The sequence below is a fragment of the Numenius arquata genome, chromosome 3 (assembly GCF_964106895.1).
Source record: "Numenius arquata chromosome 3, bNumArq3.hap1.1, whole genome shotgun sequence".
Lineage (NCBI taxonomy): Eukaryota > Metazoa > Chordata > Aves > Charadriiformes > Scolopacidae > Numenius > Numenius arquata.
This window is the reverse complement of record NC_133578.1, coordinates 22,786,227-22,802,838: the sequence shown is the minus strand read 5'-3', so window position 1 is coordinate 22,802,838 and position 16,612 is coordinate 22,786,227. Positions and strand designations below refer to the sequence as shown.

The 16,612-nt window shown below is 36.9% G+C and overlaps 1 protein-coding gene across 1 annotated transcript in view; it reads right to left on the bottom strand.

Moving 5' to 3' along the window:
• MYO3B (myosin IIIB) overlaps positions 1 to 16,612 on the bottom strand; it is a 181,701-nt gene that overhangs the window by 61,044 nt on the left and 104,045 nt on the right. The window contains exons 25-29 of the mRNA XM_074145732.1: positions 15,624 to 15,701; positions 13,643 to 13,848; positions 3,336 to 3,447; positions 2,240 to 2,402; positions 1,458 to 1,538 (exon numbers count right to left, since the gene is read on the bottom strand). Of these exons, the coding sequence (XP_074001833.1) occupies positions 1,458 to 1,538; positions 2,240 to 2,402; positions 3,336 to 3,447; positions 13,643 to 13,848; positions 15,624 to 15,701 (640 nt within the window). The remainder of the gene's footprint in view (positions 1 to 1,457; positions 1,539 to 2,239; positions 2,403 to 3,335; positions 3,448 to 13,642; positions 13,849 to 15,623; positions 15,702 to 16,612) is intronic.

Here is a 16,612-nt window from a genome sequence, read left to right as displayed (position 1 = left end):
AAGGCAGAATGTCCCCTACAGTCTCCAAGTGATACTGCTTCACACCAGCTTCCTACTGAACCGGAGATAACTCTCATCTTAAGGAACTGGTAAGAGTGAGACAGTGATGAGTCAAATGTTTCACTTTCCTTTTTTAGGACAAAAGGCTGTTGTAAAAGTCAGGAAATCAAAGTCCAGGTACGACCAAGTGTAAATGTAGCAAATACTCCAGAAAATAGTTGCAGGAGGTACTTCAAGATCTGCTCTCTGTGCTGTCCTGAAAACAATAGAAAATGACAACACAAAGGAGAGGAGGAAGGGGAGAGAGAGCTTACGCAGTCCCTCAGTGCTTGTTGTAACGGAAGAAAAAAATTCTCCTTCACAGTTCTCCATTTAATAGAATATTCTGCATTTGACCCTAGAGCTATAGTTCACGATTCTACATAACAGTATGCATGCAAAGCTATAAATTATTTTTTTATCCTAATGACACACTGTTCCTTTCTGTAACTATACTGGTATTTTACTTTCTGCTGAAAGTCACAGTGATGCTTAATTTCAGAGTAGCAAACTTAGACAAAAGCAAAACAAATTAATTTACTTGAAATGGCTTGAGAACAAAGTAAAAGAACATTTAGAACACGTCTTTTTCAGATTGACTTTAGACTTTATGACACACAGAATAGAGAGGTGACAAAGCTTAAGCAATTATAGCACAGGAAGCTGGTAGAATAAAGGTGGTACCTTGGTTTATCTGTAAACACATTTGCTACAACTCATTTTTGATCGACTTCAGTCTTTCAACCTGGGGTTGGACAGGGAAGGTGTATTACACTGCATCATATGGAGGCTGCTTCATATTGCCAGCATGTGAAAACACCATTGAGCTCACAGCACTGGTTCTTAGATTTCCATGCCATATGGTACCCTACGCTCTACTAGAGACCTACACAGCCCTATGGGCCTGTTCCTCCAATAATCTCTTTAAAGTTTATTCAAATTCATATTGATATGGCTGCATAGGAGTCTGGCAGAGAATCAAAAGATTGGCCAAAGCTGGCAAACCCAGCAAGCATTCAAAACAAAAACCTGGCAACCTGCCAAGATTAGGGCTTGATACAAAGACAGAAAAATGCATGTCCAGTGCCTCCCATCCACACTTTTAGTCAAATAAATCCAGTGCTTCATACCAGCTCTATTTGTAGTTGAACCATACTGACTGTTCTCAGAAGAATCTTAAAGAATTAACTCAAGAGCTTTTAATCAGTTTGTTTTGCTTCCAGAGAAGTACTTTAAAAAAGCCCAAAGTGCGTGATACCTGTCACTGATGTCATTTGATACTGAAGAACAGACAATTAGAAGTAATGTTTTTGATAGCTTTAGTTTGGACTGCAGGTATTTCTCTTGGCTATAAACACTGACACGTGAAATCACCCCCACCAAATAGGTGTTGGCAATTGAAATAATGTTTTAATTACCTGCTTGAATATGTATAGCAGCATCAGTTCTTCTGTTCCTTATTTCCTTGTACTTCCTGCGAGCTTCATATCCTCTCCAGGCTAAAAATACAAAACCATGTGCTGGAAATTACATTTATTTAAGGAAGTGCTACAGAGTCTACAGAGTCAGAGATGTGCTGAAACTTTCATCCCTCCTGCCATAACCACTCCAGCCCCCACCCCAAATACCTCTTCCCCATCCACCCACATGTTGAACTCTGGGTTCATGAATACAGTATTCACATCCCCACAACTTCAAACACTGCTTCACTCGTCCAAATTTTAATTGTCACCATGTGCTCACTGATGTCCTCATCCAAAAGGCAAAGGTGCATGATCATGTCAGCACAAAAACTCCCCTCCTCACACAGCTCCCCAAACTTGATATAAGGAAGCCTGCTAAGTTACTGACACTCAGCCTCTCAGGCTGATGTATGCTATCTGGAATTCTGGTTTACATGGGGGTGGGAGGGCATGCTGCATTTATGTGCTGCATGCTAGCGTAGACATACCTAGCAATATTTTCATTTTGTGCATAGGCATCACATCCAAAATACTAAAATATTTAAATAAAGACATTACAAAATACTAAGACGACACCTTAGAAGTAAACCAGTAATATTTGCATCAATTAGCTGGAGAGAAAAGCACCTCTGGTTATTTTGATTTAATAATAAACTATTATGAATTAATAAATAATGTACATGCAATTTAACAGCTTGAAATGCGAAGACAATGAAATAGGGAATGTGAACATTTACCTGACTGTATGGTAACAGCACTATTTTCTCTTTTCTCTTTGACTTTCTTGTACCTCCTTGCTCCAAGCCATCCCTTGATATAGGCTTGCATGACCACCACCCTCCCTATAACTTCTCGCAGGAACAAATTTAACTGCTCTATATGGTAATACTTCAGAAAAACCTGAAATGGAACAACAACAAAACAGTACTACATGCAGGCAGTAACATAACCTGTTGTATTCTGCCTTTTCATTAGTCTCGCATCAGGCTGTTTTAGGGCACTGTTGCTGAGAAAACTGGTAAAATACTGCTTGCTGATATCATAGCAATCTTGTGAATCAAAAATTTGCTCTCGGCGTGCTTGTGGAATTTCATTATTCCACAGATTATAATCACCCCATTGCAAAATAAACCACATATTTATCCCGTTTACAAAGTAAATTGGTCAGGAGGATATTTTCAGGTATCAACAATTTTGAAATATAGCCTTTCTTGACAGTGGGAAGATAAATCCTGGGTTGAATTTGTTCTGAGACATAATATTGTCTAACAGGATTCTGCTTCAGGAGGCAAATCCTATGGCTGCTTATATATACTTTATCTGGGTCTTGAGCAGGAAAATTCTCCATGTTTTTCCTTTGTGCACTGTAAAACAACTCAAAATACTGTATAACATCCATTTTACAGAAGTCAACAACTCCATTTTAAACCATGAACAAAAGCTCTTGACAGAGCCATCGGGATCTCACCTGAAACTCCACAAATGGATAATGTACTAACCAGGCTCACAGGATGGGCCTGCGTGTGAAGTTTCAGTCATGCCATGACTAAGAGGAGGAGGAACTTCAGGGAAGCACTACCACAGCAGGCACTGACAGATGTACTGCCCTTATCAAGGCAGCCACGTGCAGAGTGTGCCTTGGGGAGGTACCCAATGCATCTCTCCTCTTGCAACACTAATTCAGCTGGCTTGGGAGGGTGCCTCCATAACCTGGGAGGCTAACTGGAGCAAATTCCTTGCTCTTTTGCTCATTCATGCAGCACTTTTCAAATCACTATTAGACATGTTTTGCTAAAAGGATATTATCCTCGAGAAAATGTTAGCACCCTCTACCTTGGTTTTCCCAAGAATCCAGTTGTCTAGTTTAGATTTCTCCAAAATGGCAAGACAGTTTTCTCTGCTACCAAGGGGTGTCTCGTGTGCCTTGAATGCAAGGTAATAATACCTGAAAAACCAAATGACACAGAAAGAATTGACTTGACAATCAACATGTACTTTCACTACTCTTCTCTAGCTCACAGCTGCATGTCTAGAACTCACAGGCCAAATTCTTCCTTATACTCAGTCCTCTTCATAAATCATGACACAGCTGTCATGAACAGATATTTGAGCATATACATGACATAGGAAAATGACTGGTACCATAGTGGTGACAAGAATCTGCTGCATTCTAGAAATCCCCAGTTGGTGTAATTATCCATAAAGGTCTTTCACAAACCAGTGCAACTTAGGAAATACTCAAGGTTACTCTGAATTTTTCTGATGAACAAGTGAATGAATGTCAGGGAGAAGAAGGAAAAGTGCTAGTAATAGAAAGGAAAGCAAAACCAAAACCTTTCACATAATGTGCAAAATAAGTACGCCATCTACAGAGCTACATAACATACTTTGACACAGTAAAATCTCACTGCAAATCTGCAAGTTCTGTTGAATAAGTAGGTGCTCCCTGTGGTGTTCAATGGACCTTTACAGATTTCTGAGTGGCAGAAAAGTCAAATACTAGCACCAAAGAAAGAGAAAAGCACTAAAAGTAAGTTATTCATGACCTAATGCCTGTTTCTTGAAAGAAATGCTAAAAAAGGCATTTCAGAATCTTTCAGTATTTTAGTTACTGGCATTGGTCATTTTTTCACAAAGAATCACAAATGGCCTTGACATGCCTTCAGAAGCATAAATCCACATAAGAAGTCCAAGGCCCTTGAACTTGTAACAAGATCACTGCCATCAATAGAACTCAGGGGAGCTTCCCATTTTCAGTATGACTAATAGAAAGACTGAGTATTCTCAATCAGTGAAGATAAAGGCCAGCATTAGGAGGGTCGGCAGTACAATGATACAGTGATACTGACTGATTACTGAAGCTGAAAGGCTGCCACTGTGTGTGAAGAATAAAGATTAGTTTACAGTAAAAACAACTCTCATATCAATCTTAATTTACAGAGAGCAAGATGCTCAGACTGCACGAATATCTCCCTGTGTTTCACATCTCCAGAAGAGGTCATATATATGCATAATTAAAAAAACTGGCATTACTATCATATTGGCAAGGATTTTATCAGTGCTGATGCTTAAACAGAATTAACAATTAACAGCTATTTTAAAGAAAAAACAAGTGAATTACTCCTCATACAAATGTAATAATTTTCTTTACTCACAAGGATTTCTGTGGTTATAATGAGGTTTGTAAGTCATTAGGCATGATGTCTTTTTTCTGTTTGATTGGGATAAACAATTAATTGGAACAATTATGATCAATTTCAGTGGCCTCTGGAGCAGGTCCATACTAAACAACATTGACTTTTCTTTTGTCTACATTCCCTTGCAAAGAACAGCCCCTAACTATTATGTGAAATACCATTATTGTGCAAATAATTAATGAAAAAGGGATGAAAAGATGTTTGAATTAAACAGACATTAAAAATGAATAGACCAATCCCTACCTGTAAAGCCACCATGCATTACTGAAGAATGGTTTTATAGTACTTAAGTAACTCTACTTGGAAACAATTATGTTAAGTAACAGCAAGAACATGTGCCAGTTAGTTTACAAATTTAAGGTTATTTTAGCACAAGTACACTGGTGGATGGTAGCAACTGCCACTTCAGCTCTCATTTATGAACCACCATGTGCTGTCTTGGTCTTCTTTAAGTCATACTTCTACAGGTGCTACCCTATTTACATTGTGTTTGAGAGAAATTGTTAGGTTGAGCAAACCATTATCTGAAATATTAGCATGCGGAAGAGCCATCAGATGTTCTTTAAAACATAAAGAGAAGAATCCGACCAGTGAACCTCAAAGACAAATTCCTCTGTAGCCACATAGTGGCAAGAAAATATCCCACCTCATACTGAAGAAAAGAGAAGCAATTACAAAGAACGGAAAAGCACAAGATGAACTATTTTTTTTAAAATCAGGAGAATATGATTTTCAAATATTAGCTCCAGTTAATCTCTAGATATTAGCTCCTGTTGTCACAAGAAAGAAAAAAGAACCACTAAAATAGTCAATAAAGATCAAAGGGGAACAAAATGACATTTGAAGGCATAAGCACTGGAATCAGTCCTGGACCAGAGACACAGATATTCACCCACTGGAGACATTGCCCACTCTGAATAATGATAGGAGATTATGTATTACTGAGTTATTTTTAATGTAGTGAATTTCTCAATAACATGATATTTCAAATTCTTTAGTCAAGTCTTTCAAAATACTGAAAGTCATGCTATTTAGTAGGTATGGAGAAATATGGTGTATTTAAAAGAAAAAAAGTACGTTTCCTCTGCCTTATTACTGAACTTAACGATGTCAGTTTCACAAGACAAAAGGTATTATGAGTTGCACTAATAAAACTCAGATTTAAAATATACCTATCACAAACAATTTGTGACAGCGTGCGATTTCAACACATACTTGACAGATAGATCAGGGAAGTTGCACTAATAGTAAATTGCTGTTTGCTTCAAAAGCCAGTTCAGATAACCATGTTATTTACACATGTATGTAACTTAAGCAGTTCCTTTCCTTAGAAGAAAGAAAGGATTCAAATGTGGGATAATATCAGTTTTCTGGTTGTTCATACATCTTTTAAGGCATGTTGTAGTTGGGAATTTTAAAACCACAGAACAGTTTTTAGACAGCACTGATGCAATAAAATAATCAAGGAGGATCTCATGATTTTTCAAACTTATTATCTTATCAATGACGTCTAATTACTGAGAAGTTGAGTTTTTATTTGCAACAAATACCTGGCTAAAAAGTATTTTTGAGCTATGCAATTTTCAGGCCTGACTATACTGTTTTGCTTATGAGAAATTTCAATATATTTCAAATGTAGTACCCTCTCCATTAGCTCTCTTTCATGACCTAGAATGTAGTTGCTTTTGGTTCAGAAGAAAAACATAAATAAAGCAAGGCCCATTTTTTTTATCAAATCTTGTTTTGACAAAAGTTTTTTATAAATTGAAGTCTATCTGTCTTTTAAGAAAGCAAGCCATTCAGAATAACAGTAACTTTACAAACCATGCAAATAACTTCAGTTTCTATATGTAAACATATTGTCTCCCAATATTTCATACAAACTTCCTCTAAAAGGTGTTTTTCCAAATGTTTTGATTGATCTGACTACTGGCACAGCAGACTCCTGTAACTGGTTAAACACGGCGGGATATCAGATTTTCAACATCAGGTCTTTTCAGTCATGTCATCAAAAATAAGGCAGAAATGACTCAACTCATCAGAAATAAAGTCTGTGTCCTGGGTTGAGCAACACGGGACTAACTTCTCTTCTAATGCTGGGGAAAACTGCACTTTTAGAAGACTCTCGTGTCTGAATTCGTGAAAATATTTACTTTACAGCCAGCCAGGCTCTGTGGGATTCAAGGTCTCAGTGTTTTCGAGCCTTGCCAGGTGCAGGGACGAGGAAGAGCAAGGCCTGGGCATTTGACCCAGGCTGGCCAACAGGAGTATTTCATACCATGAATGTCACATTCAATATAAATCAGAAAAGTTTGCTGCGTAGCTCTCTCTCCCTTGATGGCAGTGGTCCAGAGAACTCCTCCCCAGTGACGTACCCTTGAGCCCTTCCCTTCCTCCTGAAGCCGTAGTGCTCGCAGTGTCCGACATTTATTGTTCACTGCCAGGAGCACACAGCTTCCTACTGATAGAATTGGCTCCGTATAATTCTTGTATATCTTTTGTTAGTATCAGGATTAATACTGGTTCTTTAGTACTACTGTTAATTAATCAGTCTTATCATATTAGATCTATTTATATTTCAACCCTGGTGTTTCCTTGCTTTCCCCAATTCCCCTTTCTGGGTGGGGAGGGGTCATCAGGTGATAGAATAATTGTCTAAATGACCATAAATTGTTATGGGTTTTCTCAAACCGTAACAGTCTAGCAATACGCGACTTGCAATTTCTTTTTAATCATTTCTCCTCCAGAACTGCTTTTGGAGTTTGCATTCTGCACAGTAAAAATGGTCTCTAGACTGGTGTTCCAAAGCTCAAATCCATGTATTTTTTTTTAAGCAAACACTATGTTTTTTATCTGGTGCCAGTTTTCATGTCTGAATCACAGGACTGCAGCTGCAAAAGTAGTTTGACTTGATGTCCTCAGGATAACTGTATGGCAGCACAGAATGTGCCACATAGGGTCATCCAACTATTTTACCTAATCTAAAATCTTTGCACAGTAATGGAAGATTTGGAATATTTGGGAGGAAGGTAAAATGTATCATGTTAACGTATCTAGTAAAAGTGTGCAAATATTGCACATTGTGAAATTTTAAAGAAAATGTCTGGGAATGCACCCAAAACTTTGGGGTATATGCAACGAGAACTAATAATTTTGATTTATTGGCCTAATTTCATCTTTATCATATTTATGTAAATCTACTGTACAGAGATGACAGAGTGACCTCTATTTACAACACTTCACCAAGAGAAGAAACCAGATACTTAATTTCAGAAAAGTAGAGCTAGAAATCACATTTGTTTCCAGATAAGATGAAAATTTCATAACTCTACTTTTTTATTTCCATATTTGTACTTGTTATTCCAGCAGAAAAATCTAGTAGTCTGGAATACTTCAGTGCTCTTCTATGTTAAGCCAATACTTTTATTTATATTTTTTAAAATAAAGTTTATAGTCCTTCATGTGTTGCTTCATAAACATGCACATATTTGTGCAAAAATAAATTATTTTCTTGGGTTATACATCCTGCTTGAGAATTTCTTATGCATGACACATATTCATCTACATGTTTCCTAAAAGTACTTGACTAATCACACTGTCAGCAGCAGTAAGACTAAGAGAAATGTAATTTACCCTCAGAATAACTAATTTCTCAGAGCTGATGAAACTCTGGAATTATATATTTCTTAACCAGTGGTTCTTACACTGCACTACAAACTATCCTTCATGGACGTGAATAGTATTCCAGAAAAACATACATTAAAGTGGGATAAACTGTACTTCATAGTCAGTAGGTATAAACCAACATTTTTAAAAGTTTGATTTATCTCCAAATCAACAATTGCAAAGCTAGGACATGCAGAGTTAAAGTTAAATGTTAAAAACATCCAAGTATGCTAAGATACGGAAAATTTCAGAATGATGCTATACATTAATTATCTGATTATGGCCAATGCATTTTAGTGTTGGTGGGTTTAGATTAAACTGATTGTAAACAAATGGTTCAATTTCTCTCCCCTCCATAAAGGGTGAACTGTGGAGCGGTTCAATAAATAGCATTTAAACCGCACCATTAACTACTATACTAGTGTCTCTTACTAAAGTTTCCTTCACATTTCAGACTTAAAAGCAGCATAAATTCTCCACAATTAACTCAAAAAAGTAATGATTAACCCTTTTTCTCCTTAAAACAAATCTTTGCACTAAATATACTAGCCTGAGGTGGAGAATGGACAATGATATGTGAAAAGCACAAGGTGCAAGAGGATAAAATACCTTTCTAGCCAGACCCCCAGCAATAGTAGGGAGATTCGCAACATTCCAAAAGATGTTTGTTCCTTCTCAGCCCTGGAGTTGGAAAGTTTAAAAAGCCCATGTTTTTAGCACTAAAAGAGCTGTTAAATGACTTCCAAAAATTCCTAGCCTGTATTGCTTGTGTCTCATCTCTTTCAGAAACTTTTGCATCTGAATTCATGCAATTAATTACATTTGACTCTATATGGAGTATGAATGAAAAAATGTAAATGAATAATGAAAAAACATCTAAAATACTCTTGAAATTCAGTAACAGATACCTAACACCTATGTTGTGAATCATCAGATAAACACAGAATCACAGAAATACTCTCAGAAAGGCATAATTTGGTCCATTCTGCATATACAATTCATAAGGGGTTATCAGACTTTTCACTCCTAGAGGTTTTGTATCTTCTCCATCCTGCAACTGTTTACCAGTGTTCTGTGAATGACAACTGTCTAGAAAGTATATGTGGAATGTACAGCAGTTTACCATATTTAAAGTGTACAGGAACATTATACAGACCTGGTGAAATTTTAAAGCCACTGAAATAAATAACAAACATTTTCATGGATAATGGTAAAATCTAAGTATGAGGGATGTTATAATTTTGTTTCCAGAAATCACTTAGGGACGTTGGCACAGTGCAGACTCAGTGCTAAAAGTACATTTGCATTAAAAATGCAACATTTTAAAACCAAGCATTTCTTTTCTCTGTAGCAAAACTGTTGACTTCTAATTGAATTCAGCGCTTCCTTGATTTTGAACAATAAAGAAGTCTACCACCACTGAATTTTTGGGATTAGAAGAAAGCACATACTGAGGTAACATGTCTTACAGGATTTTGAAATATTTGACCAGTTTTTATTCCCAGCTCCACTCAATGCAGAATGTGACTCATTAAGGTCAATGAGGCTTTATAAGGTAATGAGAAATGTAACACTGACAGTTTAGAGACTGTGTGCCCCAGGTGTACCAACAGTGACCTTATGCAAATTTGCACTGTCAAGACTGAAAAAGCAGAACCAACCTCACCAGATCACTGTTACACTAATAGCACTGGTATTGCCATGAGCATATGATCTGAGTAACATAATCTGGCTACTGTGGAATAGGTAGCGCATATAAGAAAAGTGTATCCTGCATCCTAATTCAGTACAAAGAACTTTAATGCAGAACGTAAATGGGCAGAGAAGAACAAAGGCAATCTTTAAATGCAATTTGTACAAAACTTCTCAACGTATTCCTAGGTGCTTATGAGGCAGTTCAAGCATGCCAGCATTTAGCACCATTAGACTCTCAAGTCCCTTTCAACCCATGGAACAGTATAAGCCACATTACATAAAAGCTAGGGGATGCATGGTGGGAACACACCTGCATACCACATCATGTCACGTGAAGCTCCAAGGGCCTGGCCACTCAATAACAACAAGAAGTGCCCCATCCAGTGGGACTTTCTGTGCAGGTCCCCACTAGAAAGCACACCTCCCTCAGCTGCTATGCAGTGCATGGTCACTATGTGGCCCACAAGCCAGGCACACCAGGTTGCCTGATCAGCCTAATAACCTGTGTATGAAACCTCAGATTCCAGCCTGAGAAAGGGTCCGTGCTGCTTCACAGCAAACACGTAAGACAGACACATGATGGCTCAGGGTGCGAAACAAGGCCAATGGAGACTACGTGCCTGAGACCTGACAGGTTTGAATGCCTGAGTGCCTGATTGTTTACAGGGGCTGCAGATTACATTTTCCTGCTTTAGGTAAAAGAATATGCATATTTATATACACAAAATAGATGGCTGTATACTTGGCTGGAGAAACATTGTGTGAATGAGTTACAATTAAGTCCTCTCCTCACCATCTGTTTTTTAACCCAATAAACTACCTCCAGGTTTGCAAGACTGAAATAATTTATTCTACATGAAAACAGAAGACAGTAAAGAGTAACATTAGACAGAGCTTTATCTTTTGTTTACCTCCCACCTGATAAACCCTGAATGGTTCTGTTCCCTGCCTTTGATTGTTTTGTCCTCATATTTCCGGCTAAGAGTTTACAAAACAGCATTATTGAACAGGCAGATAAGAAACACACCTATTTGTTTAATAACATCAAGGGAGAAAAAGTGCTGGTTCATCCATTTTGTTGTTAAGTTGCTCAAAAGGATCAAAACACCAATTAACTTGCTGGCTTAGAAAATCTTTGATATCCTCACATTTACTGACATTTTGAAACTCTTGTTCATACTTGCCTAATGTCTTTTTGATTATGAACAAAGAAGTGCCAATCTGTTTAGCATTTGACCTGTTTTCTCAAACATTTTTATGTATTCAACTACTTAGTTCCTAAAAACACTTGACTAGTCATGGCTATAAGTTGAAGAAAAATGTTTCTTGTTCCATTGATGGCTTTTTAAAGCATTGTTTAAAAATAAAGCATGAACTGAACAAAGGAGCAAGAACATCCCCTCTCCCACTCCCCCATTAATATTTTGAACTCAGGAAGTCTTCTGTGCTGTTGGGCAAATTGCTAAATCTCTCCCCGACTTCCCTTGTCATGTTGACTTTCTTTCCTGAAAGAATTACATCAAATTGGACTAAAAACTTGGGGAGTATCTGACAAGATATTAAACACAACTTGCCCTTATCTGCAGGAATGGAAAGCTACAGTCAGTGCTGCTTTTATTACCATTACTTTTCAAGGTTGTATTCAAATTCAGTGCACTTTTGAATGAAAAGAATCTACTGATAAGAGTAGGCCTAATCTCCTCTCAATTTACACTAATTTCAGTGGAGTTAATCTTAGTTCACTTATGTGTAAATTGGATAAAAGTTAAGGTTAATAATTCTGCCTTCAGCCTCTTCAGTATGTTGCAAAGATGTGCTAGGGATCACAAAAATTATCCTGTTTGTTAAACCTGCTTTAGAATGGTGTGGCCTTACTAAAATTAGTCACATAACACAAAAAAAAAAAAAGGTGGGGGGAAATCATGTCTGAAAATTAAATTGCTTTGATGGACAAATGAAGATGTTAGTTATCCTTCCTAGGATATGTATATCTAGTGTTTTCCTATTATATATTCATTTAGAAAACTAGTATATTACAAAACAGAAACATTCTTATTTTTTCAGAATGAATTGATGAAGCAACAGTTCAACATCTCTCAATGCAAGGACCACAGATTTCCAAGACCAAATGACTGATCTACACACATGTAAATTTACCCAATCTCTGCTTTTTAGAAAGGCCTGTGAAACTGTTTATGTCTTTTCTTTCTCAAAAACATAATCAGCTCCCTCCCTTTAGCATCATGTGAATGACTTGCTTTCAGTAGATTCATTAACTCTATATTGTCCAGATGAGCAACCTCCAGTTCAGAAAATATCACTAAATGCTTGATTTTCCCATTCGCTACTTGTTCTGACTGTTGAATAGTTGATTGCTTAACAGTACTGCTTCTGCTCCATTATTGAATTACCAATCCTAAAGACTGGAAAACAGTAACTGCTACACAAAACCATATTTTAAATCTAGAGGAAACTATAATGGTCATATAAACATATTGTCCTCATAAAGCCAACAGCATTTCCTGAATCAAATTTATAACTTTTTGAGAATTAAAATAGTATTAAAGGTAGTAATCATAGCCATGACAAGGTTTCAGGTGAACAGAGATCTGGTTATAATTCCTATACCTCCAAGATAAATGACTACAAGGCTATGAAGCTATTACAAGGAATATTTCTAAATCGCAGGTCTTTCTTGCACATGAACGTTTTTTCCAGTTACACCCAATGTACTGCATTTCTTCATTGTTAGGCTTATGTCAATGTACGGGCACATGCTCTTGACCTTCTCCAGAGCACAAGTAGCTCTTTTCAGCTGAATTTACATAATTTCTGACATGACAAAAAATGAGGAAAAAGGGAGGGAAAGTAAAAAGGGTGTAAGAAGAAGAGATGTAAGAGCAAAACAGGTAGGCAACAGCAAAAATTTTTATGTGAAGATCCTCTACATGGAGAACTACACCAGTACAACATCCCAGATTTGAATTCATGCCTTAAGTTTTTCCACTATGACCTTTCTACACAATAAAGGATGTAACAAATCAAATTTGATACCTTATTTGATAAATGATATAAAACATATTTGACATAATTTTTTACAATGTGTTATGTCTGAATTCAATCAATTTCCCCTGAAAATTTCCCTGGAATATTCCTTTTTTTTTGGTCTAATCTAATTAAAGTTTTCAAGCTTGAAGTTAACACTCTCCTCGGATTTTTTTTTTTTTTTTAAAACCAAAGCTTTAGTTCTTAAGCATGTGCACATTCCTCATATGATGGCTGAAGGTCACTGACCTTCCAAACCCTTATATTATGATGCATAATTTCCACTTGTTGCTCTACTGAAGGAACCATGGGGACAGGCTTGCTACTGAATATTAAGTGCTCACTGCTGGTCTCACATCGACTTTTTTCCATTAGAGCTCAGATATCTCTTGTAGTCTTTATCTCTGTTAGTCACTGCTCTCAGAGAATCAGACCATACACAGACAAACCAATGTTCGTAGAACTTTCTGTACTTAAATGTGTAATATATTGTATTGAACAAAGTATAAAACAACAGCTATTTTACAGAAGTCTTACCTCTTTACAAACTCTTCAAAGAGGATGCGATGAGAATATCCCTTTTGACGTATTTTGACAGTTTCCAGAATTCCGGTGTATCGTAGCTGCAGTAGAACTCTTTCATGAGAAAATGTCAGTGCTTCCCGATCATCATTAGGTTTAATGCAGCGGATAAAGTGAGGCTGTCCAACAACCATTTTGGATAAAAGATCCATGAGGGAATACTAGTGAGGAAAGTAAAAAAAGATGCACAGACTTGACAAAAAAATGTAATGGAACTACTTAAGCAGGAGATACGTATTTGTAAACAGTATGTAATGCTTGATCACATTTTAATCTGTAATGTTAATCTGCATTAATGTTTTATTAATTTTTAAGCTTTAGGTTAAAACCCAGAACCTGTTAAAAGTTTTCAATTGTAAAAAAAAAAGTTATTATTATTCTAGTTCTTATTTCTTACACCTTTCTCTTAAATCTCTCCTTATACTACATTTCTGTAGTTGAAGAAGGCCCATATTAAAAAAAAATCAATTGAAGAATGTCCTAACTGTAATTCTACTGTAGGAACATTTGACCAATCAAATAGCCCCAACAGAAGAACAAGCTTTACTGTGAAACAATCAATCACAGAAATTCACAGAAAATCATGGTAAAAGGGTTGCAAGAAGTCATCAGTTCAGTCGTCTGCCCAAAGAGAACACTACATGTGTCTGTACCATTTCAGGCACGTCTCTGTTTAATCCATTTTTCAGAATCACTGAGGGTACAGACTACACAATCGCCCTGGACAATCTACTGAAGTGCTACATTATCATGACTATTCCTAACATTCCTAACACCTAACCTAAATCTTCCTGCTGTAACACAGACCCATTACTTCTTTTCCTAACCACCCTGGACATGGAAAACAATTTATTCCATTGCATGTTACACTAAAATGAAAAGTGTGATCAGATCATATATATCAGCTTTTCCAATGACTCCTGTGAATACTGGTACTTCTGCTCCATCCTCACCTCATTAACTCACTGTACGATCAGTAGGTGTTGCAAATGTACTCAATCTCAAAATCACATACAATTCCAAGTGGACTGTGGTCACTTTGCAGTAGGCTAGAACACTCTACATCCATACTTGTATTACTAGACACAATGATGCCTCTAGGTTCCCAAATTTGGCTGTGTGCTCTTGTACCCTCTACACTGGGGCAACATCTCAGTATACATCAGCTTCCTCTATGCCCTTCCTTACACTATTTTGCATGACAAAGAAAACACTGCATGAAGCTTTGACCCACACCGGCCAGCACAGCACTGTGAACCTCCCCACTCTGCATGGTACAAGTGCAGCCCAAGGACCAACTGCTCAAAACTTTTCCACTCCGCAATGACTGCAAGAAAAAAAAACATTAACCAAGAGCCTTGGATTGGTACATGGGTTTCCTGAGTCCTAACCTTCCAGTTCCAACATTCTCAATGTTTTTTCCATACCTGTTTGATTTAAACACATAGGCAGAATATACATTACCCCAGAAAGGATTACTACTGATAAAATGGCAATCCATATGATTTATAACAGCACTTCCAAAACATGAATTGTTTTTACTTATTATCACAAATGACAAACCTTAATCTTTAAAAGTAGGTATGCCTGAGCTTGTGAAAAAATATTAAAGTTTTAGTAATGACAGCTATTTTATTTGCACAAAATGGGGTTTCTGTTCATAAAGAGGCCTGTTCCAGACTTCCAGCATTTTACATGGAAATAGTCTAGATTCTAGATCCTGCTATCAATGCACTCAGCAAAATTATAAAAGTTTATGTATGAGGAAACAAAAAGAAAAGGAACAAAAGAAAATTTATGAGGCTACAAAGGCCTCTCAACAGAATAAAAAAAAAAATCTCTTATTATTCTCTTCTATATCACAATCCCAAAAATATTTTAGATATACCTATTGTTCTTATCACCAAAGCATTTGTTTACAATTTAACTTTTGTACCCTAAAATAGGAAGCCATAGTTTGCCGCTTCATGTTAGTTGTTTCCTCGGGGTGTCGCATAACCTCCATCGTGTCAACCTGGGAGACAAAATTCAGATGTTAGAGCTGTTCCAGAAACACTGCAGATCCACCCCACCTCGCCCATGAAAGCTGGGTTCAGTTTTTGTTATGGCCATTCCTTCAGGTATGAGTACTTCAGAGTACTTTATCAGAGGTACGAAGGCCAGCTTTGAACAGATGCAGGACATGCACTGATTTGAGAGCGAACTGTAAGTGTTCCAAATGATTTCACACTTTTGTTACAATAGCGTAACACTAGGCCAATGAAGCAGCTCACAAAATGGAATACTTTATGAACTAATTTCTAAAAAGTATTCCTCTTATCACCACTACAATGAACTCCATCAGGTCTTATTTTCTATAGAAGAGTTACCGTTTTCATAATTACCAGGAGGTAAATTAGCAAAAAGCTGCTTCATTTTGCTCATGTATGGAAAAAATGTTGTGGTTGGGTAACAAGTGGCAAACAAAGTAGGTAATCTCAGAATGTATAAGCCTTTTCCTTTCTGCTGTTGTGGTTACTATTAATTACTTTACATTGCCATTTTGATGCCAAGAATTTCAGCAATCTTACCCTGCTGAACTGCCATAGCTTCAAATAACACTTTTTCAGCATTTCAGAAGAGTTATTTTTAGAGGGTATGCATGGACAGCAAACATATTGCTCCTTGTATATTTTAGTTATATTGTCAGTACAGCTGTTCTTATCAAAATGAAACCAGAATTTATGAATGAGTATAACCATGGTTACCAATCACAAGCAGATTGTGTTGCTGTATTACAGCTCAACAAAATTAAAGAAAATCAACCAGCATCCTGTTTGCATGGAGCATTAACAACATTTTAGCATTCACTTGCTTTGTGGCAGTTTACCATCTGCTCTGACCAGGTGGCATTTGTATAAACCAGATAATGCTGTTGTCAGCACC